This window comes from Gobius niger (genome assembly GCF_951799975.1).
Source record: "Gobius niger genome assembly, chromosome: 6".
Lineage (NCBI taxonomy): Eukaryota > Metazoa > Chordata > Actinopteri > Gobiiformes > Gobiidae > Gobius > Gobius niger.
In genome coordinates, this window is record NC_136857.1 from 30,419,673 (window position 1) to 30,446,698 (window position 27,026).

Below are 27,026 nucleotides of genomic sequence, written 5' to 3' on the forward strand. Positions count from 1 at the left end.
AGTTGAACCCAGACCTTGGAAGCTAAGCAGGGAAGGGCCTGGTCGGAACTTGGATGGGAGACCGTTTGAGAACACAAGGATGCCTGGGGAATGTAGTGAGTGAATAAGCGCAGACTGGTTGCCTCGCTTCCATCAGTCTACCCCAGGGCAGCTGTGGCTACAATAATAGCTTACGACCACCAAGAATGGAGTGAATGAATAATGCCATGTAAAGTGTCTTTGAGTGTCCAGAAAAGCGTTATATAAAACCGATGCATGATTAAAGTTCCATAGCAGTTTAACTCATTTCCCGTTGACATAACATGGTTGGCACGGCAACAGTTTAAAACTGCCTCTGTCTATGTCACTTCCTGTCAGTGTTCAATAAAGAAGTCAAACACAATTTTAAACTATAGAAAGAAAAATCTCAAATGTCACTGTCATATGCACTTTTAAAGGAACTACATCATGTTGACTCGCAGTAATAGAGGAAGCGAGTAAATCAAACTTATTACTCACTTTCTGAACACATTTCTAGCATCCCAATTCTTACCAAGGACAAGTTGTAGGGTCACTTTTTGAGGTAACTAAAATAAAAACTAGGCTCCATGATTCAAATGCTTTGGAATAAGATGCAAAGTAATTTAACACAATGATGTAAAATTGTAAAAAAAAAAAAAAAAAAGGGGGTTAGATAAGTAAAATAAGAAATCAGGTTTAGGGCCTTGAGGCTGAATAAGACCATGACACTGAGACGCCGGGGCTGGACAGGATTTGGCCTGGAGCTCCTCCTGAGTGACAGAGTTGATAAGGACCTTTCAGATTGGTGCAGCTCTGTGGAGCCGTGATGAACTCGTGGGTCTGATGTTGGGTTATGGCCTTAAATAATGTAGACACTTTAATACCAGTTAGTTTCAACACAACTCATAAGGGCAGAGCGGAGCGCTTCATCAGTAGAATAGGTGCGTTTGTGGCGAGGGAAGAACATTACGAAAAGCTTCAGAAGTGTTTGGTTTGTTGTCGTGCGGAGTGAACTTACTCGTTCTTCACAAAGGCGTACTTGTTGATGGTCTCGATGACGTCTTTGAACAGGATCTTGGAGGTGAGGGTGTAACCGTGATGAACGATCGGCTCTCCGTCCTGACCGTCCCAGCAGTCCACTGCAGGAGGAACAAGGAGGAACAAGGAGGGATCATTTTATTTCACTCTCACAATATAGCATATATTTCATGTAGCTTTGCTGCAGAGGTTTTCTTTTTTGGAGTAACCCATTTTCCGCACCTCATGCTGTAACAGGCCACAGGTCTATTATTGTACAAGTAAAACGCAGGAGGAGCCAAACTCCACACAAACAAGTCACACACACTATTTCTGAGGGGTAATGGAGGGAACACTGTTCGCTGATGGGAGAGTCAGAGCACTGCACAAAGCCTTCTCCAGCACATTCCAAAGAGTCTCAGTAGGTTAAGGGCTGGAGTCTGTGGAGTCTTTCTTTTGCGATGGTAATACGTGCACACAAGAGACATCAGGGCATTTTGTTCATAATGTCCACAATATTATGAACATTTGTTCATATTGTCAGTATTAAAGCGGTTCATTTGCTCTTGTTCTGACATTTGAGCGCTTTTCCACCAAGCTGGTGCTGGGCGGAACCAGTTTCAGAACTGGTTCTTTCGTTTTGCACTAGCTCTTGGTTAAAAAAAAAAAAAAAAACTGGTGCCAAATCGGACTGGACCAAGAAACGAGCAGCAATACATGACAGCAGCACGGTGGCACAGTGGTTAGCGCTTGTGCTTCACAGCTACAAGATCCCGGGTTCGATTGCATGTTCTCCCCGTGTCTGTGGAGGTTTCCTCCGGGCACTCCGGTTTCCCTTTCCACTAAAAACATGTACAATAGGCCAGGATAAATGAGAGTGTGTTGAACAGTGTGAGTGTGGGACAATGGATGCAAATTAGCCCAAGGCTACAGTCTGGTGTGGTGTGTTCAAAATAAACCAATAAAGAAAACATTTAATAAAGAAAAGACTATAGGTTTAGTTAGATCTAACTTAAAGGGACTATACGGAGTTTAAAAATGTTTAAATTATGTATTTTCCTCCCCTACATGTTCCAGCAATGTCCTGATGTGTAGAATGAGCCCAGACCTGTTCGCCACAACTGCCTCTAAAATCCTGCAATGTCACTCAAAAAGGGGTTAATTCGGGTCCGAAGTGTCGTCATGCACGAGCTTGATATAGAAGGTGTAGTTACACGTATGACCTGAGGTGGCAGCAGTGAGTATAAAATGGCTAACTTGCATCTAGTCCCTTTAAGTAAAGTGCTAAGACAGTGAGAAAACTAAGTGTCTTCTTGCTTTGTGCTCTTTAGTTGAGATACAGCTAAAACACCGACCAACAATCTAACTAACTAAAAAACAAATAAATCTGTGTTTATACCAGCTGGCGTGTTGACTTTAAATATCCCACACAATATTTTTGCCGCCTCATTCCCGACTGTTGTGAAACTAAACTGTGAGCAGTGCTCCGAGCGTCCCGTGGGACCGGCCGCTGACCTTCCACACAGCGGCAGCCCGCCTGCAGCACCCAGGCGTACATGTCCACGCGGGACTGGGACATGAGCTGGTCCCCCATCAGGTAGGTGTTGTGGGACGAGGCGATGAAGTAGTTGCACAGCGGCTGGCTCATGTCCTGGGTCACGCTGTAGTGCTCCGGGTTGAAGATGTCTCCCGCCGGGCTGCGCATGTAGTTGGTGAAACCTAGAAGAGCCGCAGAGCGAGACAGAAATCACAGGGTTAGAGTCACATCCAGGAGTGGACGACAACGCACTTCATCATACGTTCAACTGAACACCCAGTGACATTGTCAACCTGGACCTGTACCACAGACTTTTCACAATACCACGAGTTAACAATCCTTCCAATTTAGATTCAGCAGAAACAAAGCCAAGTGTTGTGACTTTGCCGGTGGCGGTCCATATTCACTCCACTGTCCCGCACTCAAACAAGGTCATTTGAATTCAGTGCCGGGCCTCGCTCTGACAGATTGCTGAGAAAATCAAAAGTCAAGACGGGTTGTTATGCAAATGTTTGTCTCAGGAAGACTTTCTGGCATGCAGAAAATGTCAAGCGGAAACACACCCCAAGAACATTCACGAAAACGCACAAAGAGAAGGTTTTCGAACTGGACCGGAGAATTGTAATTCCCTCAATTAAGGCGAGGCGCTGCAGCTGAATAAGGAACAAAAAAATACATTTACAGACTTTTAAAGGTCTCTCTGAAACAAAAAAGAGAAAACTGAGAAAACCAGCCCTAAAGTTTAGTAACGTGTGCACATGGGTGACACATTTCTCTGGTCTTTAGAAGCATGTGTCTCCCACAAAGGAAATGTCCATATTTGGATCATAGTGTCATCTCGAGCACCTTGTGCAGGACATGTGGATGTATAATATGTCGATATTTGTGAATGAATAAGCGCGGGAACCCGGCTTTTGTCAGTATTACATCCAGGAAATATAGAATACACCTTGTACTGGGTTAGTTGTGTCATTTTTATACTCTGACCAGAACATAATCTTCACACGGACCTCGTCTTAAATGACACATGTTTGCAAATTGTTCAGGCTAACAGGGATCAGTTTTACGGAGCAGACTTCTCCGTTTACTGCCCTCTGCTGGACTCACAGCTCACACAGGCGGATGAAGTCTGTGCATTAGCGCCATCTGCTGATCGAGGCTTATTTACTGACGTTTGTAAACTTTGCTGTTGTTATTTGTTTATTTACATTGCATTAGCGTTGTCTACACAGGACTGTTCTGAATGAGAAACACCAGGGATAAAAAGGTAACAACAGCAGACTGACTATTATTATGAAAATAGAGTGCTAATAAAATGGCTCTTATGAGAATGAATAGGTTCATTCTAAAGAACCTAAGAGTTTTTTTTTTGCCTTGCTTTAATTGAATATATATTAAATAGATGAAAATCCATTAATAGAAAGCTGTGAAGAAGGTTTTTTTTTTTTTTTTTTTTTTTTTTACTTTAAGCATGTTCAATTAAAAAGCATCAGGGTTTCCCATTAATGCATTAGTTTGTACTAAAAAAACCTGCACCCTGTGTATAAAATTACAGAATTACAGAAATTACTATTTTCATAGCAGCATAATAGCCAAAAATAGTTACTATTTATTGCTTAAAATACGCCAGAATGCTAACCGGCTAACGCCAGACTGCTGTGTGCGCTCGAATCATTTGGAACTGCACAACAGCCTGGGGACCATGGCCCAAATTTTCGCATGGATTTGGGAAGCAATCACAGAGCGAGGAGGGACGGCAAGACGATGATTAAAAAAAAAAGTTTATTTACGGATCAAACATGACAGCAGCAGACGCGATGGTATTTTCCGATAAAGCTTTAGACCTTGTTCTAAATAGTTAAGCTCAAAAGTTTACAGCGGGTACGTCATACGTCATCTCATACGATGATACGATTGGCTGTGGCTTCGTGCAGATGCATGGTAGACATTCGTAGCGCCCAATAAATGACTATGGACGATCGTAAACCACACCTCTCCTACGAGAAAATGAATTGGTGGTCCCCAGACTAAATATCACTTGTGATTTTAGTCTGGTGTTAGCCAGGTTACCAGAATGCAGGAAAACACGTCTCAATTTAAAAAAAAAAATCCCAGTTATCTGTATAATTTTCTGCATGTGGCCCTCAGTGAAAATAGTTCGGACACCCCTGTTCTAAACAAAGCCAATGTAGAGACATGTGATCAGCGGAGCTCCACTTCTCCACAGGAAGTGACATCACCTCTGCAGGACCAGGCTATCTTAAACTAATCCAAGGAGGCAACGTAATTTCTTTTTTTCATTCAGACCCTTTTTTGGTGATAGTCTCTGTGGGTAATAATTCCAATCCACTTGAAACTAAGGTCCGACCATTTTCTCCTATAGCTGTCCAAAAGTGGAGACAATATTCAAAAACATGTGCGTGACATGAAAGGACGTTCAGCCAATCCAATCTCTACCAAATGATGATCCATTTCAAAGTTTCTCAATTCTCTTTTTGGAGATTTCTTCCCCCATGTCATGAGGACATGGGGGTAAGATCAGCCAGAACATTATGCCTTACCGTCGATGCCCAGCACTTCCTGCTTCTGGTTCTCGGAGCACGGCTCGAACTTGTTGATGATTTCCAGACAGTGGTCCTTGGTCACTTTGGTCATCTGGAAAAAAAAACGCAGATTAACAACACTCTTTTCAATGCCTGTACTAAAAGATCTCATCTAAAACGAGAAACAGAATAATAATGTTAATTTGTTCCCTAAAAGACCATTTCTTTTAAATGTGTATCATTTATTTGAGCTGAAACAACCAAGTCATTTCCTTTATTGCCGTCTCTGGAACTTAATTCATCTCTAAGCTATCACGATTTTTTCGACACCTGCTTTTGATACTTTCATTTTTTCAATACCAGAAGTACCTAATACTGGTATTGTTTAATCCGTGCCTTTCTGTCCCTCTGATCTGGGAGTTATGGTCAGGGTCAGGGGGTTAGGGTTATGATTAGTGTTAGGAACGGCAAATAGTTGTGTTTCACTCACACAGATCTTACACATATTTTTAGAAACTAGACGTTATTGGCTTTCAAAAGAGGCTTCGCAGCGGCAAATAGGCTGCAAGCTCTCCAGTTAATAGGCTTTGAGATTTGGGCATGCTTAATTGGAGAAAATAACGCGCTTCAGAGCCATCAGGCATAACACTACAGTCGCTTTAATAAGTCCTTCATTCCAACTTCTGCGGCACTTCTCAATCGCTTTATAATTTGCTAGGGTGCTCTTCATAGTTTTAATGCGTACGGGCTCGCCAAGCACTCTGAGCTGTTTGGGACACTTTCAAAAACATTATGGAGACACTGTAGGTGCGGCAGTGTATGATGGTATGAACTGTGTGTGCAGACGAGGCACTGGAGCCACAAGACACTTTGGGGCTTATTTTCATCTTAAAACACAACTCCAGGTAAGAAACATTGTAATATGGTCAAACGCTCTGAGTATGCCCGTCACGATAACAAAATCTAAAGTTTGATATATTGAGGTAGGAGACTATTGTGATAAATTAGGGGTGCCCAAAGTGGGGCCCGCCAGAGAGTGACCGACTTTTGCGCCGCATCTGGTTTACACCAACTGTCTCCCAATCATTCTCAATGGTAAATATGGATGCAGTACACTTTTTGGCCACTGGCGTCAAATTGGGGGCGCTGTTTCACTCCCCTTCAGAAACACTGTTGCTGTGTCTTGGTAATTATCAATCACAGAGCGTTGCAGCATAAACTTTACTATTTTTCCAAATTTTATTGCAAAGATTGTTGACATCAATAAAGGTACATGTTAAAAAATGATTTATAAAAGAATTTGACACTTTCAAAATGATCTCATGTGACATTTTCTTTGAGTTAACAAATGAATGAGGCAAAGTCACTGTAGGTCCTGCAGGTGCAGGTACAGGTGGTGGTGTTGTTTACATTTTTGCACTATATTGCCGCAATAACTGACTCTGTGTATAACTTCAATAACAACGCCGCCCAAGAAGTGACTTCCTGTTTCAGTTCAGAATGCCAAAATAAAAGCACAAAGCTTGTCTCATTGATTAGTTCCACAGGTACTTGCAACATTACAAGAATATAATTACCGTATTTTCCGGACTATAAGTCGCTCCGGAGTATAAGACGCACTAGCCATATAATGCCTAATGGGATAAAAACAACAGGCTGAATAGGCGTACGCTTTGCTAACATTAGCAATCTGTCACACATTAGATAAGATAAGATAAGATAAGATAAGATGGTACTTTATTGATCTCACAGATGGAGAAATTGCATTAGATGAGAGAGCATCCGGCAGCAGCACCCATTCAGTGCGCACCACTCTTTTTCCACTCTTTTTTTTTTTCTTTGGTGAAAGATCGTTGTGTCGCGGCCGCCATCTTCACTGTTTTGGTCACAGGAGGAGCACTGGTTGATGGGAAATCCGTACACAATGACCACGGCGGTGGAGCTCTTGCGCTTGGCCACGATGTTCTTGGCCACACAGGTGTAGTTGGCCGTGTCGGACAGACGCGCCTGCTTGATGATCAGGTTGTGTCCACGGTGATGTAGAAGTTCCTGTCCTCGGCCGGGTCGATGATCTCGTTGTCCTTCAGCCACTCCACCCGCATGACCTTGGAGGATGGAGAAACTGTAGCTGCCCTCTGTCTCCTCTGATCATCTGAAACGGTGCACCGCCTCCTGGGCTTGTCCCCGTCTCAGAGCGTGGTGTCCTGCACTGGTCAGCTCCACCTCGTCCTTCCTCTTCCTCCTGCACAGCTCCCTCCACAGTCTATCACCATCTCCTCGTTGGTCCCTTTTGTTGTTTCCTGTAGCTCCTCTTGTGACGCCTCCTCCGTGCTGCAGGTGTGGGGGCTCTTGGTGCCTCTTCACTGTTCAGTGTCTCAGAAGAAGATGTTTGTAGATCTCAAATGGGTTTAGCTGATAAGCTAGCAGTTTGTTTACCGTCAAAAAGCTGCTTTCTTCAGGACCATTTTGGACTCTCAAAGTAAAGTAATCCACCAAACCAAAATAACGTGGTTCGCTGAAAAAGGCAAACAATTCAGCTGCAACAGGAGAGAGGGAGGTCACTTCCTGTTTTACAACGAACTACATAGGTGTCTGTTATTTTAACGTCACAGAGTTTCCAGCGTGACATAGAATGTTCTTTAACTGTTGCCAGAGTGATATAGAATGTTCTTTAACTGTTGCCACAGTGATATAGAATGTTCTTTAACTGTTGCCAGAGTGATATAGAATGTTCTTTAACTGTTGCCAGAGTGATATAGAATGTTCTTTAACTGTTGCCAGAGTGATATAGAATGTCCTTTAACTGTTGTCAGAGTGATATAGAATGTTACTTAACTGTTGTCAGAGTGATATAGAATGTTCTTTAACTGTTGTCAGAGTGATATAGAATGTTCTTTAACTGTTGCCAGAGTGACATAGAATGTTCTGTAACTGTTGCCAGAGTGATATAGAATGTTACTTAACTGTTGCCAGAGTGATATAGAATGTTACTTAACTGTTGCCAGAGTGATATAGAATGTTCTTTAACTGTTGCCAGAGTGATATAGAATGTTACTTAACTGTTGCCAGAGTGATATAGAATGTTCTTTAACTGTTGTCAGAGTGATATAGAATGTTACTTAACTGTTGCCAGAGTGATATAGAATGTTCTTTAACTGTTGCCAGAGTGATATTGAATGTTCTTTAACTGTTGTCAGAGTGATATAGAATGTTACTTAACTGTTGCCAGAGTGATATAGAATGTTCTTTAACTGTTGCCAGAGTGATATAGAATGTCCTTTAACTGTTGCCAGAGTGATATAGAATGTTACTTAACTGTTGCCAGAGTGACATAGAATGTTCTGTAACTGTTGCCAGAGTGATATAGAATGTTCTTTAACTGTTGTCAGAGTGATATAGAATGTTCTTTAACTGTTGTCAAAGTGACGTAGAATGTTCTTTAATTGCCAGAGTGATATAGATTGTTACTTAACTGTTGCCAGAGTGATACAGAATGTTACTTAACTGTTGCCAGAGTGATATAGAATGTTACTTAACTGTTGCCAGAGTGATATAGAATGTTACTTAACTGTTGCCAGAGTGATATAGAATGTTACTTAACTGTTGCCAGAGTGATATAGAATGTTACTTAACTGTTGCCAGAGTGATATAGAATGTTACTTAACTGTTGCCAGAGTGATATAGAATGTTCTTTAACTGTTGCCAGAGTGATATAGAATGTTTTTTAACTGTTGCCAGAGTGATATAGAATGTTCTTTAACTGTTGCCAGAGTGATATAGAATGTTCTTTAACTGTTGCCAGAGTGATATGGAATGTTCTTTAACTGTTGTCAGAGTGATATAGAATGTTCTTTAACTGTTGTCAGAGTGATATAGAATGTTCTTTAACTGTTGTCAGTGACATAGAATGTTCTTTAACTGTTGCCAGAGTGATATAGAATGTTCTTTAACTGTTGCCAGAGTGACATAGAATGTTCTTTAACTGTTGTCAGAGTGAAATAGAATGTTCTGTAACTGTTGTCAGAGTGATACAGAATGTCCTTTAACTGTTGCCAGAGTGATATAGAATGTTACTTAACTGTTGTCAGAGTGATACAGAATGTCCTTTAACTGTTGCCAGAGTGATATAGAATGTTCTTTAACTGTTGCCACAGTGATATAGAATGTTCTGTAACTGTTGCCAGAGTGATATAGAATGTTCTTTAACTGTTGCCAGAGTGATATAGAATGTTCTTTAACTGTTGCCAGAGTGATATAGAATGTCCTTTAACTGTTGTCAGAGTGATATAGAATGTTACTTAACTGTTGTCAGAGTGATATAGAATGTTCTTTAACTGTTGTCAGAGTGATATAGAATGTTCTTTAACTGTTGCCAGAGTGACATAGAATGTTCTGTAACTGTTGCCAGAGTGATATAGAATGTTACTTAACTGTTGCCAGAGTGATATAGAATGTTACTTAACTGTTGCCAGAGTGATATAGAATGTTCTTTAACTGTTGCCAGAGTGATATAGAATGTTACTTAACTGTTGCCAGAGTGATATAGAATGTTCTTTAACTGTTGTCAGAGTGATATAGAATGTTACTTAACTGTTGCCAGAGTGATATAGAATGTTCTTTAACTGTTGCCAGAGTGATATTGAATGTTCTTTAACTGTTGCCAGAGTGATATAGAATGTTACTTAACTGTTGCCAGAGTGATATAGAATGTTCTTTAACTGTTGCCAGAGTGATATAGAATGTTCTTTAACTGTTGCCAGAGTGATATAGAATGTTCTTTAACTGTTGCCAGAGTGATATAGAATGTTCTTTAACTGTTGCCAGAGTGATATAGAATGTTCTTTAACTGTTGCCAGAGTGATATAGAATGTTCTTTAACTGTTGTCAGAGTGATATAGAATGTCCTTTAACTGTTGCCAGAGTGATATAGAATGTTACTTAACTGTTGTCAGAGTGATACAGAATGTCCTTTAACTGTTGCCAGAGTGATATAGAATGTTCTTTAACTGTTGCCAGAGTGATGTAGAATGTTCTTTAACTGTTGTCAGAGTGATATAGAATGTTCTTTAATTGTCAGAGTGATATAGAATGTTCTTTAACTGTTGTCAGAGTGATATAGAATGTCCTTTAACTGTTGTCAGAGTGATATAGAATGTTACTTAACTGTTGCCGGAGTGATATAGAATGTTCTTTAACTGTTGCCAGAGTGATATAGAATGTTCTTTAACTGTTGTCAAAGTGACATAGAATGTTCTTTAACTGTTGTCAGAGTGATATAGAATGTTCTTTAATTGCCAGAGTGATATAGATTGTTACTTAACTGTTGCCAGAGTGATACAGAATGTTACTTAACTGTTGTCAGAGTGATACAGAATGTCCTTTAACTGTTGCCAGAGTGATATAGAATGTTCTTTAACTGTTGCCACAGTGATATAGAATGTTCTGTAACTGTTGCCAGAGTGATATAGAATGTTCTTTAACTGTTGCCAGAGTGATATAGAATGTTCTTTAACTGTTGTCAGAGTGATATAGAATGTTCTGTAACTGTTGCCAGAGTGATATAGAATGTTCTTTAACTGTTGTCAGAGTGATATAGAATGTTCTTTAACTGTTGTCAGAGTGATATAGAATGTTCTTTAACTGTTGCCAGAGTGATATAGAATGTCCTGTAACTGTTGTCAGAGTGATATAGAATGTTCTTTAACTGTTGCCAGAGTGATATAGAATGTTCTTTAACTGTTGCCAGAGTGATATAGAATGTCCTGTAACTGTTGTCAGAGTGATATAGAATGTTCTTTAACTGTTACCAGAGTGATATAGAATGTTCTTTAACTGTTGCCAGAGTGATATAGAATGTTCTGTAAAAGTTGTCAGAGTGATATAGAATGTTCTTTAACTGTTGTCAGAGTGATATAGAATGTTCTTTAACTGTTGCCAGAGTGATATAGAATGTTCTTTAACTGTTACCAGAGTGATATAGAATGTTCTTTAACTGTTGTCAGAGTGATATAGAATGTTCTTTAACTGTTGCCAGAGTGATATAGAATGTCCTGTAACTGTTGTCAGAGTGATATAGAATGTTCTTTAACTGTTGTCAGAGTGATATAGAATGTTCTTCAACTGTTGCCAGAGTGATATAGAATGTTACTTAACTGTTGCCACAGTGACATAGAATGTTCTGTAAAAGTTGTCAGAGTGATATAGAATGTTCTTTAACTGTTGCCAGAGTGATATAGAATGTCCTGTAACTGTTGCCAGAGTGATATAGAATGTTCTTTAACTGTTGCCAGAGTGATATAGAATGTTCTTCAACTGTTGTCAGAGTGATATAGCATGTTCTTTAACTGTTGCCAGAGTGATATAGAATGTTCTTTAACTGTTGCCAGAGTGATATAGAATGTCCTGTAACTGTTGTCAGAGTGATATAGAATGTTCTTTAACTGTTACCAGAGTGATATAGAATGTTCTTTAACTGTTGCCAGAGTGATATAGAATGTTCTGTAAAAGTTGTCAGAGTGATATAGAATGTTCTTTAACTGTTGTCAGAGTGATATAGAATGTTCTTTAACTGTTGCCAGAGTGATATAGAATGTTCTTTAACTGTTACCAGAGTGATATAGAATGTTCTTTAACTGTTGTCAGAGTGATATAGAATGTTCTTTAACTGTTGCCAGAGTGATATAGAATGTTCTTTAACTGTTGCCAGAGTGATATAGAATGTTCTTTAACTGTTACCAGAGTGATATAGAATGTTCTTTAACTGTTGTCAGAGTGATATAGAATGTTCTTTAACTGTTGCCAGAGTGATAAAGAATGTTCTTTAACTGTTGCCAGAGTGATATAGAATGTTCTGTAAAAGTTGCCAGAGTGATATAGAATGTTCTTTAACTGTTGCCAGAGTGATATAGAATGTTACTTAACTGTTGCCAGAGTGATATAGAATGTTCTTTAACTGTTGTCAGAGTGATATAGAATGTTACTTAACTGTTGCCAGAGTGATATAGAATGTTCTTTAACTGTTGCCAGAGTGATATAGAATGTTCTGTAAAAGTTGTCAGAGTGATATAGAATGTTCTTTAACTGTTGCCAGAGTGATATAGAATGTTACTTAACTGTTGCCAGAGTGATATAGAATGTTCTGTAAAAGTTGCCAGAGTGATATAGAATGTTCTTTAACTGTTGCCAGAGTGATATAGAATGTTCTTTAACTGTTGCCAGAGTGATATAGAATGTTCTTTAACTGTTGCCAGAGTGATATAGAATGTTCTTTAACTGTTGCCAGAGTGATATAGAATGTTCTTTAACTGTTGCCAGAGTGATATGTGTTTTGTCTGTGAATAGTTAGGCAGGAAGAAAGTTGAACTAATGAATACGATGGTGCTTTTAATTTGGTGCGTTGGATCATGATGTTATGATTTCAGTCAATTAAGTTTGTTCTACTAAAACTTGGCTTTTGCCATAGTTTACATTTGCTTTAATGTAGCATGTTATTTGCATAGATTGACTTAAATTCAAATGTACACCAAAAAAGAAAATAAAGTAATTCTGTGTGTTTATATGTGATTATGTGTTTCATGCTTGACATCGCCTTGTTTGGCCTGCGACCCACAGGCACTTATTCATTTTGGCCCTCAGAGACATAAAGTTTGGGCACCCCTGGGATAAATCATGTTATTGAAATCCCTATAATGCAACAGAAACTAACTCTAAAGCTTGAAATGAGAGTTAAGATGTGTTCGAAAAGTGCTTCATCTCGAACATGAAATACAATGAGACACAAATGAGCCGTTTATTGAGCTGTTTATCTGTCATTTATTGAACGATAAGTCGATATAGTCATCATGGTTACAGCCCGAGCTCTGAGGACTCTCTAACCGGTGTTCATCTCTATATTTGTCATTGACCTCCTAGTGGGTCTGATGTGTGTGAAGGTGGTTAAAGAAATTTACTCAAGACGACAAACATAGAAAAGAGAAGTTGTAAATTTGTGTTGCAGACAGATTTGGCCTCTCTTCCCCAGGAGAGAGCGCAGCTCATTAGCCCCCGGTGTTTTCAGGAGTGGTGTCGTTAGCGCGCCGCCTCATGCTAACCCCCTGACTCAGGCGTCTGCTTCCCTGCGGGGCCCATTGACATTTGCCCCGCAGCCGCATAAGCACTTTTTTTCTTTCCTGCGGCCCCTAAAGCTCCCTCCCGAGTGCACCGCTGACCTCCTCCGTAAGAGAGCAAAACAATAACGGGCTAATGGTCCCGGCGGCAGTTTGGAGCCACGGAGCGCCGGCTTTATGGGCTTTAGCGGCGCTTTAATGTGAAGCGCTTGAGCTCATTCCGCCGTTTACTCCGCTAACAGATGTCGAGAGCCACGCCGGGGGAACACGGACCGCCGACACTGATGGGAGACTTCGGCACACACGAGGAGGTGGATTTAAACGCTCGCTCCAACACGGCATAGTGACGACGGGATCGAGAAACGGCAGACTAAATGTTAAGTTATGTTATTTTGATGACAATTCTGGCCACAATCTGGTCTCGGCTCAGTTTTATGTTCTCTAAAGTTAATTATCAGATGTTTTGCATTTGCTTTTTATTTGCATCCTGGGCCAGGAGTGGAGGCTATTTCTGAACATTTGCATGACTTTATTGGGAATTATGCAGATACAGTATTTATAGCAAAGGATTATCTCGAAGACGTTTCATATTTGGCGCCTTTTGCTGCTCCTTTCCGAGGGCAGGCTTTGCACGTGTGTGTGGGGGCCACACCTTTGCTCTGCCTGATCCCGTCAGATCTGAAGCTAAGCAGGAAGAGCCTGGCTGGTTCTTTCTCCGTTCGGAAACGCTAGAAAGCCTGGGTGAATGTAGTGTGTGAGAGAGGCTGATGGTCGGAAGGGCCAATGGCACATACTAGTAGCTTCGCTTCTGTCAGTCTACCCCTGGGCTGCTGTAGCTACAATAGTAGCTTACCATCAATAAGTTTGGAGTGAATAATGCAAGGTAAAGCGTCTTTGAATGTCCAGAAAAGTGCTATATAAAACCAATGCAGCCACAACAACACCCACACCAGACCTCACACGAGAGAGTTCATCTGGACATCCCTAACCTCTACTATACCTTTAAGGTGAAATTGAATTTTTTCGATACATTACTGATATACAGTGAGAACCATATACACTAAAAAAAGACACATTTGCATTATTCTTGGGTGTACTTTTAAGACACTTGAAGGTTCAGGTTCATTGGTTCAAACAATGATGGAAATGACCAGTCATCATACAGATCAGAGAGAAGGCAGGTTCTGTGTTCCAGAGATGAACGTGCTGTGTCTGAAACGTGAATATCAACCCAAGAACAAATGCAGAAGACCTGGTGAAGATGCTGAACCTGGTAAGAGTTTGTCATTATCCAGAGTGAAGCAAGTCCAGCACCGACATGGGCTGAGAGGGAACTCTGCCAGGAAGAAGCTCTGACTCCAAAAGAAACATCAAAAAGACAGATTGGAGTTTGCAGATGAAAAAAAGGATAAAGACTTTATTTTTTGGAGACATATCCTGTGGTCTGACGAAAAAAAAAAAAAAAGTTTTCTTTTAATGAGCCTGAGAACACCGTCCCAACTGGGAAATACGGGGGGCAGCATCATGCTGTGGGGTTGTTTTGGGACTGGTGCACTTCACAAAATAGATGACATCATGAAGAAAGAACACTATGTGGAAATATTGAAGCAACATCTCAAAACATCAGCAGGAAGTTAAAGCTCGGGCACAGATGGGTCCAAATAGATAATGACCCAAAGCAAACTGTCAAACTGGTTACAGCGTGGCTTAAGGAAAACCAAGTCAATGTTTTGACGTGGTCATCACAAAGTCCTGATCTCAATCCAGTTGAAAATGTATGGGCAGAGCTGAAAAGGCATAGGCACGCAAGGTGGCTAAAACTGGACCAAAACTCCTGCCAACTACTGTGAGACGCTTGTGAAAGGAAATCCAAAACGTTTGACCCAAGTTATACAGTTTAAAGGCAATGCTCCCAAATATTAATGAAATGTATGTAAACTTTTGAGTTTGTAAAAAGTAATATAAACCGTGTAGAAAATTCTATCTCTCATTCTTCTGGCATTTGACAAATAGAAATAATTTAGAACATTCAAATTGACCTTAAAAAGTAAAAGTTAATTCGACTCCCAGACCAGACAGGCGTTTCCTGTGTGTCTGCATGTTTTCCCCTGCCACTAAAAACCTCTATCCAAGTCAAATTACCAAGGGAAATCATTAGTTGCAGTCGCTGTATTGTTTTCCATTTGTAGGCACTGGCGTCAAGATATTAATCAACAAATATCATCTCCAGTCACAAAATCATCCGCCTGACGACGCTAGAAGGTGAAGACACCGACTCATCTGGTGCGATAAGGCCGAATCAAATGTGTTTTTCTGTTTGCGGATGTTGCTTGGAGCTACGAGATCGTTTGTAATCCGAATGAGATCCCAATTCGAATGGTTGTAATTAGCAAAGCCTGCAGGTGACGGCCTGATCTGCAGACTAAACAAAATGAAGCTGCCTCCACGGGGGCTCATTACGGAAACAACCTGCGAACCCTGTGGTTTAGAGCAGAGTGTGTGTGTGTGTGTGTGTGTGTTTGTGTGGGGTTAGGTCATCCAAGATATTATCCAGTTAAATGAAACGCAGAAAGGACTACATGTGCAGAAAACACTCCAAATGATGTTTATTCCCTCTTGAAACATATGCTAATAGGTCATTATTTTCATGTTAATGTCTTTCAGGGGTCTATGGCTGTTTTAAAGCTACAATTATGTATCAATCTTGTATCATTATTATTGATGAATACCATTAGCCAGGCTTATAGGACCTGCTACATACAGATTAATGTTAAGGTTAAGGTTTACTAACTGGGAACAATACAAATACTGCACCATACATTAGAGTCGTAACGGTTCAGCTCACGGTGCAAGTGTGGTATGACTTTAAGATAATACCCTACATTTTCATTATTAGTATTAGAGGTAAAATTGGCTATGTTTTCTAATGTTTCAAAGCTGCTTTATAATCAAATGTGCCCCTGGGCTCAAAATACAAAACAAAACAGTAGTGCTCTACAGTAAAAGGTGTCAGGTGTCCGTCATGTGCTTGTTAGTGTTGAGGTTTAGGTTTGGCTTTAGACGCAGCTAAAACACTCACAGAGCTGCGTTTGATCTGAGGGTCGTGTTTGGGCTGTTCCTGGACATTATGAAGGAAAGAAAAACAAAGCTTTTGAGGCGGATTATAACCAGGTCTTACGAATATGTCTGGTCATTTATCACAGCTGGAGAAACCTTTACAAAGCATCACAGATTCATGTGTTTTTGGAGGATGGAAGTGTGCAGGTCTGGACTGGATTTTGCATTACTACACCCTTGCCACAAATTCCAAACAACCACTTCGACCAGAGGCTTGGGAGACACCAGTCTCTCCTGTCCTTTCCAAAGACTTCATAAAGACTTCCTACATTCCTACAGAAGCTTCCTTCATCTATCCAGTAACATGTATGTGGTTTTTCTCTCTGATCACCTAATCATTTCTTCATGGCCTATTTTATGTCTTTGTAAAGCGCCTTGAGCCCCATGTGTGCCCAGTGCCCACCTTCTGCTGCGTCTCCAGGAAGCGTGTGAGGTCGCTGGTGTCCAGGTGGTCCTTATGGTTGCTGTAGGTCAGCAGGAGCAGGTACAGGTCACGGCGAGTGGACATCATCTTGTAGAAGGAGCAGAACTCCTCGAAGCCCAGAGTGCCCTGGTTATCGTCGGTGTCGGCTTCCTAAAAAACAGACACAGGCCAGAGAGGTCAACACAGAGGATCTCACAGCTCTCCAGGAGCATGCCAGGAGCGCGCCAGGAGCGCGCCAGGAGCTCACCAGGAGCTCACCAGGAGCTCGCCACGAGCTCACCAGGAGTGTGAGCTCAATCTCAACAGGAGCACGCCAGGAGCTCAACAGGAGCACACCAGGATCTCAACAAGAGCTTGCCAGGAGCACGCCAGGAGCTCAACAGGACGGCATGGTACGGCACTGCGGCACGGTAGCACAGCGGTTAGCGCTCATGCTTCACAGCTAGAAGGTCCAGGTTTGATTCCCACTAGGGACGGGGCCTTTCTGTGTGTACCTTGCATGTGGAGCTTGCATGTACCTAGGTTTCCTCCGGGTACTCCCGGGTAATCACTAAAAACATGTACAATAGGACAGGATGAATGAGAGTGTGTTTGAGAGGGCACATGGGGACGACGGATGGAAATTAGCCCAAGGCTACAATCCGGTGTGGCTTGTTCAGTAACTTGCACTGTCCAAATAAACCAATAAATACAGTGAACTTTCTTTTCCAGCCAGGCTAATTCTCAGAGGACATTAACATTAAACAACCGTTAAAACAGCACTAGGATTGCAAAGGGACGGGAAATTCCCAATACATTTTGGGAACGTTCTGGAAACTTTTGATGGGGACATCAGTCTGGAAATCAAGGGAACTTTCAAATATTCAAATAAAAAGTGTGTTTTTGCATTTTTCATTGAACAAACAAAAAAACAATAAGTGAACTATTTGTTGCCCAATAATTCTAGAAACAGCTCTGAGCTTTGTGCATGTGGGAGGAGCTCCACGAAGGACCTTCATTAAACATGATTATTATAAATATTAGAAATATGAAGTTGACTAAATAACATTTAACAGAGTCTACAATCTGGCGTGGTGTGTTTACATGCATGAGTCCCACATATGTTCATTAACATGCACTGTCCCAAACAAAAAACCAATAAAAACACAGCTTACCTAAAGCTACATTCTGCTTAACCCTTTTTTTTAAGAAGCGCTGGACAAACGGCTCAGTTTATATCATGATTTAGTTTAATCACACTCACTCAGGTCCTGACAAACCATGACACTACTGTACTGTAGTGGGCGGGGCCTGTGTCTGAGCCGCTATATAATATACTGTACAATAATGTAATACTGCTACACTGTGAATATACAGCAGACCGATACAAACATCCAATGTTCAAAAATCCCAGAATTTTGTGACCCTACTCAGAAAAATAACATCATACTCTGCTGTGGGCGTCCCATATTTTGTGTGGAACTGGTCCGAGCCTGACCCAGAAACGTTGGAAAAGGGATTGTGTTGTGAGCCGTTGTGTATTCAGAGACCAGAAACCATCAATGTAAAGTACCTATGTTTAATCATAAGGCGGCGGACAGGTACGGAATGAATATGGACGTTTTTAATCACTTAGAGCAGCAGAAGTGGGTCGGACAATAGGCCGGCGGAGGATAATGGACGACAACAAACTAACACTGAACTCCGTTGATTACAGCCGAGTGATTAGACAAACCCACACAAGAGCCATTGACCTGATTTAAGGAGCGCCTGATTCACAAACTGCAGCACAGGTGTTACTGTTTGAGAAAAATGGTTCAGAGTCGAGCTGAAGTCCTTGTGTAGAGCTGCTGCGGGTCTGATTTAAAACAAGTCAATACAAGCATCAGTCTTTTTGCCAGGTAAAGCATGTGAATCTCAATACAGGGGCGCGGGAAGCACCCACGAGGGCTGTCCCATCAAAAATCTTTCAGTCTGTGAAGTCCAAACTATTTCTGTTTCCGTGAAGACATCGTGAAGCTCATTGAGAAAATGTCAAAAGTGCAAAGCAGTAATCAAAGCAAAAGGCGGCGATTTGGCAGAATCGAGAATCAGCTTTTTTTTGTTAAAACATAATTCCATATTCATTCATAAATGAACACTGACTCTGCAATGGGAATAACCTTGAAACAAAAGAAAATACAATAAATGAAAAAATGATTAAAAAAATAATCATTCTGTCGGAATAAGTCTGGAGAGTCTGGAGCAAAGGTTTAGGAGGTCAAGTCCCAAAATAAACTTAATAAAGCTTAGTTAACAGGTGTGTTTAAGATGAGCGAGGCGCTGCAGGCGGCTGCAGGCGAGCGGTGCATGCCGGTCAGAATCGCTCTGACGCCACCTGTGCGACGGTGCCCGTATTCTCGTGAGACCGAGGCGGCTGGAGCGCCTTGGGTCGGCGAGCAAAGTTGCTTTTCTCCGCCTCGCTCGGCTGCCTGAACTACAAAGGCCAAAGGGATTGTGGGAAATGAAGTGCCGTAAACACGTACGCTGACAGAGGACTGACAGATGATTGGATATGAGTTGTGTTTAGATCGGAGACGTGTTGCCCTGACGCTCCGCAGCTCCTGCCTCCTTTTTTCTCATCACCAAGATCTACTTAAACCTGCAGAAATGCTTCAGAGTCTTCATATTTGACAGAAAGTGCCAGTGTGTTCAATATATGGCCTACATCTAAATAAGCATACATTTATTATTCTAATCCTAAACTGTAAGAGGAGAGTCTGTTATTTAGCTGTAGTGATGGGTCTGTCTGGTGTGTGGGAGAAGCAGAAATGTGTCACAAACTTTTGAAATAGTTTTATTCCCAAACTTTCTAACAAACGCGAGATGCTGCGTGATCTGAGGCTCCTCTCTGTTCTCGGGGCTGAGATGTGTCTGCCTTGATTAGAGGCGCCTTTCTCCGCCCTCGGACGCCACCGCCTGGCCTCGTCTGGAATCGAGGCGAGGCACACTTCATCTTAAACACACCTAATAGCTGAGGTGGGAGAGTCACATGACTTGACTCGTGTCACATGACTTGACTCGAGTCACATGACTTGAGAAATCTCGGAGACTTTTCGGTGTTTTAAGGTGTTCTCTCAAAAGAGCAGGGGCGAATCCGAGTATACAGGGGCTGGGGCATTACAGGGGAACCACTGACAGAAAAACTGGCAGAAACTAACAAAAACAAAAAATATTATTTTATATTTATCTTTCTGACTGCAGGGAACAGTAGCTCATGTTTAAAAGACTCTGTTCCAATTTTTTGCAAGTAGCCCCCCCCCCGGGCCCCCTTCCTTAAAATTGTGTACATAGACTGGATCATTTAAAATATATATATTATACATTCTAAATATTTTCAAGCAGATTAAACACATTTTGAAAAGAAGAATTACGCTTAACGCTGACGTTTGCGACTTGAGATGCCGGCTAAAGAAAGACTTGACTTGACTTGACCCCATGACCAATTGACTTGGACTTGCTTGGGACTTGGACGTGACTCGAGACTTGCATTTAGTGACTTATAAGAAAATTGTGGGGAAAAAATGGTCTAAAAATGCTGTGAAAAACATCCATTCTTCCATTCATCTGTCACGAATGAAGCAAAGACAAAGTATAGATGGTCTAAAAATGATGTATGTTATGACCCTCGTGTCGCCTTCGCGGGTCTTTTTGACCCGCTGTCATGTTCCGGGCATTTGGATGCAAGGTGACACAAGGGGGCGCCCTTCCAACCTTCTCAGTGTAAATGTGAGTTGACTTTCTTCAGAGTGAGACTTTAGGTCAGACACCATGAGTGACAGTAACATGACGCTAAATACAGTGAGCTCTTTGTTTGCAGTAAAAAGTCAGAGGCCTCATTGCTCTTCAGTCACAGACTGAGAAGTGAAGAAGGAAGTCATGGAGCTTCTGCTTTAGACAGAACTTCAGACTTCTGCTGCATGTAGTGGTCATATTACATGATATCAAATGTTGTAATCTGTAAAGCACTTTGTGATATCTTTCGGTATGAAAAGCGCTTTATAAATAATGATTGATTGATCATATTCTGAAACTCAAATCTGTAGTAAAAACATAATATATTGAAAATAATTACAATTACAAAAATGCTGTATCTAATCAAAAAAAGTTTTTTTTTAAATGTACTCTCATTCTAAAAAAGAAAACCCAAACAAACCCTAACCATTTGTATCTGCTGTAGAGTCATGTTTGTCCCAGTTCCTCTGAGTCGTGGTGCAGCAGGACTGATGTGGACAGATGTTACAAAAGAAGCTTGTGAGGTTCATTTAACTATTTTCTCCAAAGTAAAAGTAGATCTACCACAGTCCTGTCCACATCTGTCATGGTCCACCATGACCCACCACGACTCAGAGGAACTGGGACACACATGACTTTACAGCAGATACAAATGGTTAGGGTTTGTTTGTTTGTTTTAATTTTTTTTTAGAATGAGAGTAAATAAAACTTTTTTTTGATTAGATACATGATTTTCAAATATATTTCTTTTTATTTATTTGTAATAATTATTTCCATATATTATGTTTTTACTACAGATTTGGGTTTCAGAATATGATCAATCAATCTTTATTTATAAAGCACTTTGCATACCGAAAGGTATCACAAAGTGCTTTACAGATTACAACATTTGACATGATGTAATATGACTCTTACATGCAGCAGAAGTCTGAAGTTCTGTCTAAAGCAGAAGCTCCCTGACTTCCTTCTTCACTTCTCAGTCTGTGACTGAAGAGAAATGAGGCCTCAGCCTTTTTACTGGAAACAAAGAGCTCACTGTATTTAGTGTCATGTTACTGTCACTCATGGTGTCTGACCTAAAGTCTAACTCTGAAGAAAGTCAATTCACATTTACACTGAGAAGGTTGGAAGGGAGCCCCCTTGTGTCACCTTGCATCCAAATGCCCGGAACATGACAGCGGGTCAAAAAGACCCGCGAAGGCAACACGAGGGTTAAGAGTCTCCCGGTGTTTTTCCATAACCTCACAGACCATACCGACTGCAGCCGTAGGACAGAAACACATGCAACAGCCAGAGAAACATACGAGTAGACTGCACCGCGAGCTTTGGGGGTCAGGGGGAAGCTGCTGTGTGTCTGCCTGACTTTTCATCACAACAAGACCCCCCCCCCCAGAGGAGACGTCAGAGCACAGCCAGACAGACTTACGTCCCGAGGCTCTGTGGAGGAGACAAGGCTTGGGTTGCATCATCTCAAGAGGACAACCCTTCAGGGCGCAGTGCTCGAGTCTCACTCTGGCTGCTCCATCTTTTATTGTTCACCCCAAAGACATCGGATATGGAGCAAGATTCCCATAATCCTTTTTCCTTGACTTGGACAATCACTGCGAAGGATTCTCTCAAAGGCGTTGTTTCATATTCGACGTATCAGCTCATACCTCGCGCAAGACATTTCTGCTGTAAACCTCGGCTTCTAGAATTCTTACGGTTAACTTTAAATAATCGGGGTGAATGTAAAACAGGTTAACCTCGACATCCCCAGTAGCCAATAAAGAGGACAGGATTCAACTACAGCACATATTTCCTGTGTGTGTAAGTCCACACGCCTGTTTCCGGAGCGCCGCTGATGTAACAGCCCTGACAGACTCAGGAAAGTTCACATTCTGGCCTCATGTTTGTGGTGGAAAGAGGCTGCGGATTTGGACAGAGCGGGTACAGCTCTGACATTTAGCTGTCTCTTATTGTTCCAGCTCAGGCCCCGTTTGGTGCTGGGACTCCGAAAACCTCCTCCAAAATCATGTTTTATAAAAAAAAACACAAAAAAAACATGTTTGCTAGCCCTGAACAATCAGGACGCACCTTGGCCATTCCGAAGGCTTCTGTAGGATTTTGCCTCTGGTCTGTCCAACACTAGGGCTGTAGCGGTGGGAGGGTGGACTTAGCAATGGAATGGAAGCTAGATTTGTTCTGTAGGAATCACTGAATAAAAGTGTGCTTTAATACATTTTTTGTGAACCTCTTAAGCACATGTTCTCCTGTTTGTCATTACCCAAATCTAAAAGCTTATTCTTGCGACAATATAGCGGCAAAACGAGGAAGAAAGCGTAACAATAAAACATGCAAAAGAAGCAAAAATGTGACAAAAAAGCGACCAAGAAAAATGAGAAATAAAGCGATTGACAAAAATACAATGAAAAGGATCGGTTTAGATCAGTTGTGTTGGTCTTAGCTTTCAATTGAGATGTTACACTGGCCTATAGCTCTCCAGTCAAGGAACCTTTCAATTTGGGTAAGGCCGGCTGAACTGGAGACAATGCACGAGATGGAGGTTAAGAGGTTTTCAATAATAATAATAATATGGATAAAAACAGTTGAACCGAAGCGAAATGTCATTGCAGTGTTTACCTTAAAGGAGATACTTACTGAGATATTTTCTTGCCAGAGCTTAGACGAGTTGATGCGTACCTTTCTCGCTTTTGCGCGTGCCCTCAGTCACGCAAAACAACCAAAGAAGTTGCTAGCATTTGGCCTCTCCCAATGTATTCCTATAGCTCCAAACGGGGGTGAAGTTGGAACCTACCACGCTCTTCCACGTGCACACACAAAGACCAGACAGGTACGTATCAACTCGTCTAAGCTCAGGTAAGAACATATCGCAGTATGGAAGAACTGTGTGCCCTCAGTCACGCAAAACGACCAAAGAAGTTGCTAGCATTTGGCCTCTCCCAATGTATTCCTATAGCTCCAAATTGGGTGACGTTAGAAGCTACCACGCTCTTCCACGGGCACGCACAACGACCAGACAGGTACGTATCAACTCGTCTAAGCTCAGGTAAGAACATATCACAGTATGGAAAAACGGTGGTATGTTCCTTTAACGGCCCTATCCAACACTATTGGAATAGCACAATGTCTCAGCGAGAGAGCTGGCCCTTGGACCACGTGGCCCTCAGCCCGTGTGGCCTAAGCCGGGGTGATTCCTCCTGATGCAGATGTTGGCTAACACAGTGCCCAGGATCAACACTTAGCACACAGATTAGCCTGCTCCGGGGCCCCTCCCGCTGAGCGCTAAGCCTCCAGCCCGGGGACGGAGGGCCATATGGCTACGCTCAGGGGCAGATGGCTCCGGTGGGACAGATCTGTGTGGACAGGAGAGTTTGTAGAACAACACCCAGCTTAGCCCACTTCACCAGACGCCCTGACCTGCGGCAGACTCAGGCTCGGCCTCATTCAAGTCCAGCGGAAGTTTGAGAACAAAACTTTGCTTTTAAGGTTTATACAAGTCAAAGCTTTTCAAGACAGCACCTTTCGTTTTTCGTTTTATGCCAAACACGCAAAAAAATCAACACATTTATCATTTCTAAACATGTGTATCTCTTCCAGTAAACAGAGCAAGGATAGAAAAAGAGAGACGCTGCAGGTGACTATGGGAACTTTTACATTTAGAAATTTCAATTTGAACTTTTGCTGAACATCACTGATATAAATAAGAGGGGAAAAATGTGTGTTCTTTTCTGGCTTCATTTTATGTTATTATATATATATATAAATAGCCTCTATTTTAGGCGACAACATTTGAATTGTGGATCGAGCCAGGTTTAAATGTAAGGGTCTTTTTAGATACATTTTCTGAGGGGATTTTTGATTCGAGTTCAAAGATATTAGGGCTGGAACAAAAAATCGTATCGCAATACTTTCTGCTGCAAAACCAAGCGGTTTTATCATCATTCAGTAACAGTTACACAACCCTTTGTTACATTGTGTGTGAATGCACTTTTCAATCTTCAATAAATGTCATTTGGTTTATAAACTTTGGACTTTTGACACATTTCAAAGCAGAAGTAACTCATTCTAATTTTGTTCACTCAAACTTGGCTGTAAATACTGTTTAAGTGGCGCTAGCCCGCAGTTAGCTTTGCCCGTTAGACTGCTAGCTTCTTCTTTGTGATGCTATTAGTGTGTATTGGTGACTCTGACCCGGTGGCAGTTAAGTTGCAATTGTGGAAAAATCTGTAAAAAAAAAAATCTTCATCATCTTCATCATCATTATTATCGATCTTTATTGTCTCCGCTTTTCAGAAAAAGGGAAACGTGTAATCTATAGGTATAAAAGCTGGCTTTATAAAGCTATATATAAATAGATCTACCCTCCAACCCTCCTTCTGTCTGACGATCGACACGGCTGGACATTTCTGGGCATAAACAGCCAACGTTTTGACACTCAGCAGTGGATGTTTGAAGCATTCTGGTTTAATAATTGAACGCCGCTTGCCTGGTGACTGGGGGGGATTTTGTTCACAATGTTGAATAAAAGAAAAAGCAATGTTGTCCAAGGGGATCGATGAAAATGGGCAGGGGCAGTTTATTCAGCATCAGTGCAGGACCCGGAGTGTGTGGAAACAGTATAATCCAAATACTGTTTCGCAGTGCGCCTTTAAAGTTTTATTATCCGCTACACTTCGGCGATGCCGTCTTCATCTCGTCTAGAATGAGGAATGGCATATTCACATATATTTTTTTTGTTTTACCAGTGAGTGTATCCCCTTCCTTTTGATCATTATTATAGTGCTAACTGGGCTTGACACAGGTAATGCAGACACTCCACTACTCCGCTCGACTGTGTGCTTTTAGTAATTAACTGCCAATCCATCCCCAGAGCTGAGGCCGACAGGTTGTAAGCCTCGAGCTAAAGTACAAAGCGCTGCTGCGCCTGTGGGACGCCCCTGCTGCCCCGGGTGTAGTCTGACTGGCTGACTGAGTGTGGACAGGTCTCTGGGGGAGGACCCGCCTCATCCAGTCACTACAGGACACCTGTGTGACAAATGCTGGCTGACACTCTTAGGAAAACATAAATATTAAGAGTTTAAAGTGACAGTCTGTATGTTTAAATGTTTTACAAATATAAAAGATTACACTTAATGGATCACTAGGGCCTTACCATAAAGCGAATAATATTAAATCATTTTAAAACATTCTTCTAAAGTCCCTTCCTCTGCTGATCTAAGCAACTAATCAGAAACCTTGATGCCATTGCTTTGACCAATTAGACAAGCTTTCCTGTGAACCAGCCTGTCAGGTCCAATCAGGAAAGAAGGGGAGGGGCCCTGATCGTTAACTTTTGAAATACTGGTCTCTCACTCCTCATTTTTGCAAACTAGGAGTGTCTTCCTGGTCTGATCAGGAGGGGAGAGGCGGGGCTTTCAAATTTGAACATCTCCCTCACTCTGCAATCGTACAGACAATTACTTTAAGAGGCAAGACAAAGGCTAATCAGCTCTGTGCTACTGACTGACCACAGCGTGCATACTTTACAAAGAAGAAAAACAAAATGGAGAGGTAACGCGAACTCACGCTCTGGATTACATGCTGCCAAACACTGCTTTTTTTTTTAAAATGAAAATCGGCCTCTTATTTACGTCACAAACCTGATGTAAAGAAAGATGTTGCAAATAGACGTTGCTTAATGTAACTAATGCAAGGCTATTAGAGAGGAAGCGTCTTCTGCATTTGTTGCACATAAAGGGCTGTGACTGAACGGTGGCCACAAAGGAATGGTCAGAACGCTGGAGTTTTGGAGGACCTTGTGTCAGGTTCACGCAGACATCAGGTGAGGGACGGTGCGTTTGTGTACCTTGAACATCTGCTTGACCTTCTGTCTTGGCAGGTTGACGTTGAGCTTGTGCAGGAGCTGTAGGACCTCGCTGATGCTCAGGCTGCCGTCGCCGTTCTTATCCGCCTCCGCGAAGGTCTGTTTCAGCCACGTAACCACGCGTAGGTCAAGGAAAAAAAACGCTTTACAAAGACAAATTCACCTGCTGCGAGAAACTGTCAGGGTTCAGGGTTATCGGCTAAACCATTTTGACAGTCAAAACTAGTCTTGATTTCCAAAGGCCTTGAGACTAGTTGGAGACTCAAGTTGCGAGTCTCCAGGTAGTTTTGGTGAAAACTAACAGATTCAAGCAGTACGTCTCTTTGAGATCTCCTTGGTGTCCGACAGGTCTCAGAGACATTGCAGGGACGTCACAGAAGCGTCTCACAGGTTGAGGACAACAAATAGTGTTTGTGACATTTCAACAGCTGCGTAGACTGCATAAACCTCTCGGAGACCATGCGGGGACTCAGCACTAATCGAACCTGTTTGTTTTCATCGAGATGATACCTGGAGACTCGCCTCATCTCCAGGGGACGTCTTGGAGACATCTCTTAGACCAGTGGCGCCTTGAGTCTCCAAGCCAGTGAGATTGCGACTGGCAGTCTCCCTGTGAGAAAGGCCCTGAGTTGATTATAAGAGCCTTGAGCCTTAACCGGATAAG

At 41.8% G+C, this 27,026-nt stretch overlaps 1 protein-coding gene across 2 annotated transcripts in view; it reads right to left on the reverse strand.

Moving 5' to 3' along the window:
- Positions 1 to 27,026, reverse strand: part of plch2a (phospholipase C, eta 2a) — a 103,445-nt gene that overhangs the window by 28,785 nt on the left and 47,634 nt on the right. The window contains exons 4-8 of one of the 2 annotated variants that reach the window (XM_079558015.1): positions 26,345 to 26,461; positions 16,723 to 16,893; positions 5,116 to 5,209; positions 2,533 to 2,736; positions 1,019 to 1,139 (exon numbers count right to left, since the gene is read on the reverse strand). In XM_079558015.1, the coding sequence (XP_079414141.1) occupies positions 1,019 to 1,139; positions 2,533 to 2,736; positions 5,116 to 5,209; positions 16,723 to 16,893; positions 26,345 to 26,461 (707 nt within the window). Of the gene's footprint in view, positions 1 to 1,018; positions 1,140 to 2,532; positions 2,737 to 5,115; positions 5,210 to 16,722; positions 16,894 to 26,344; positions 26,494 to 27,026 lie in introns of those variants that run through there. The other variant, XM_079558014.1, reaches the window with a different exon arrangement.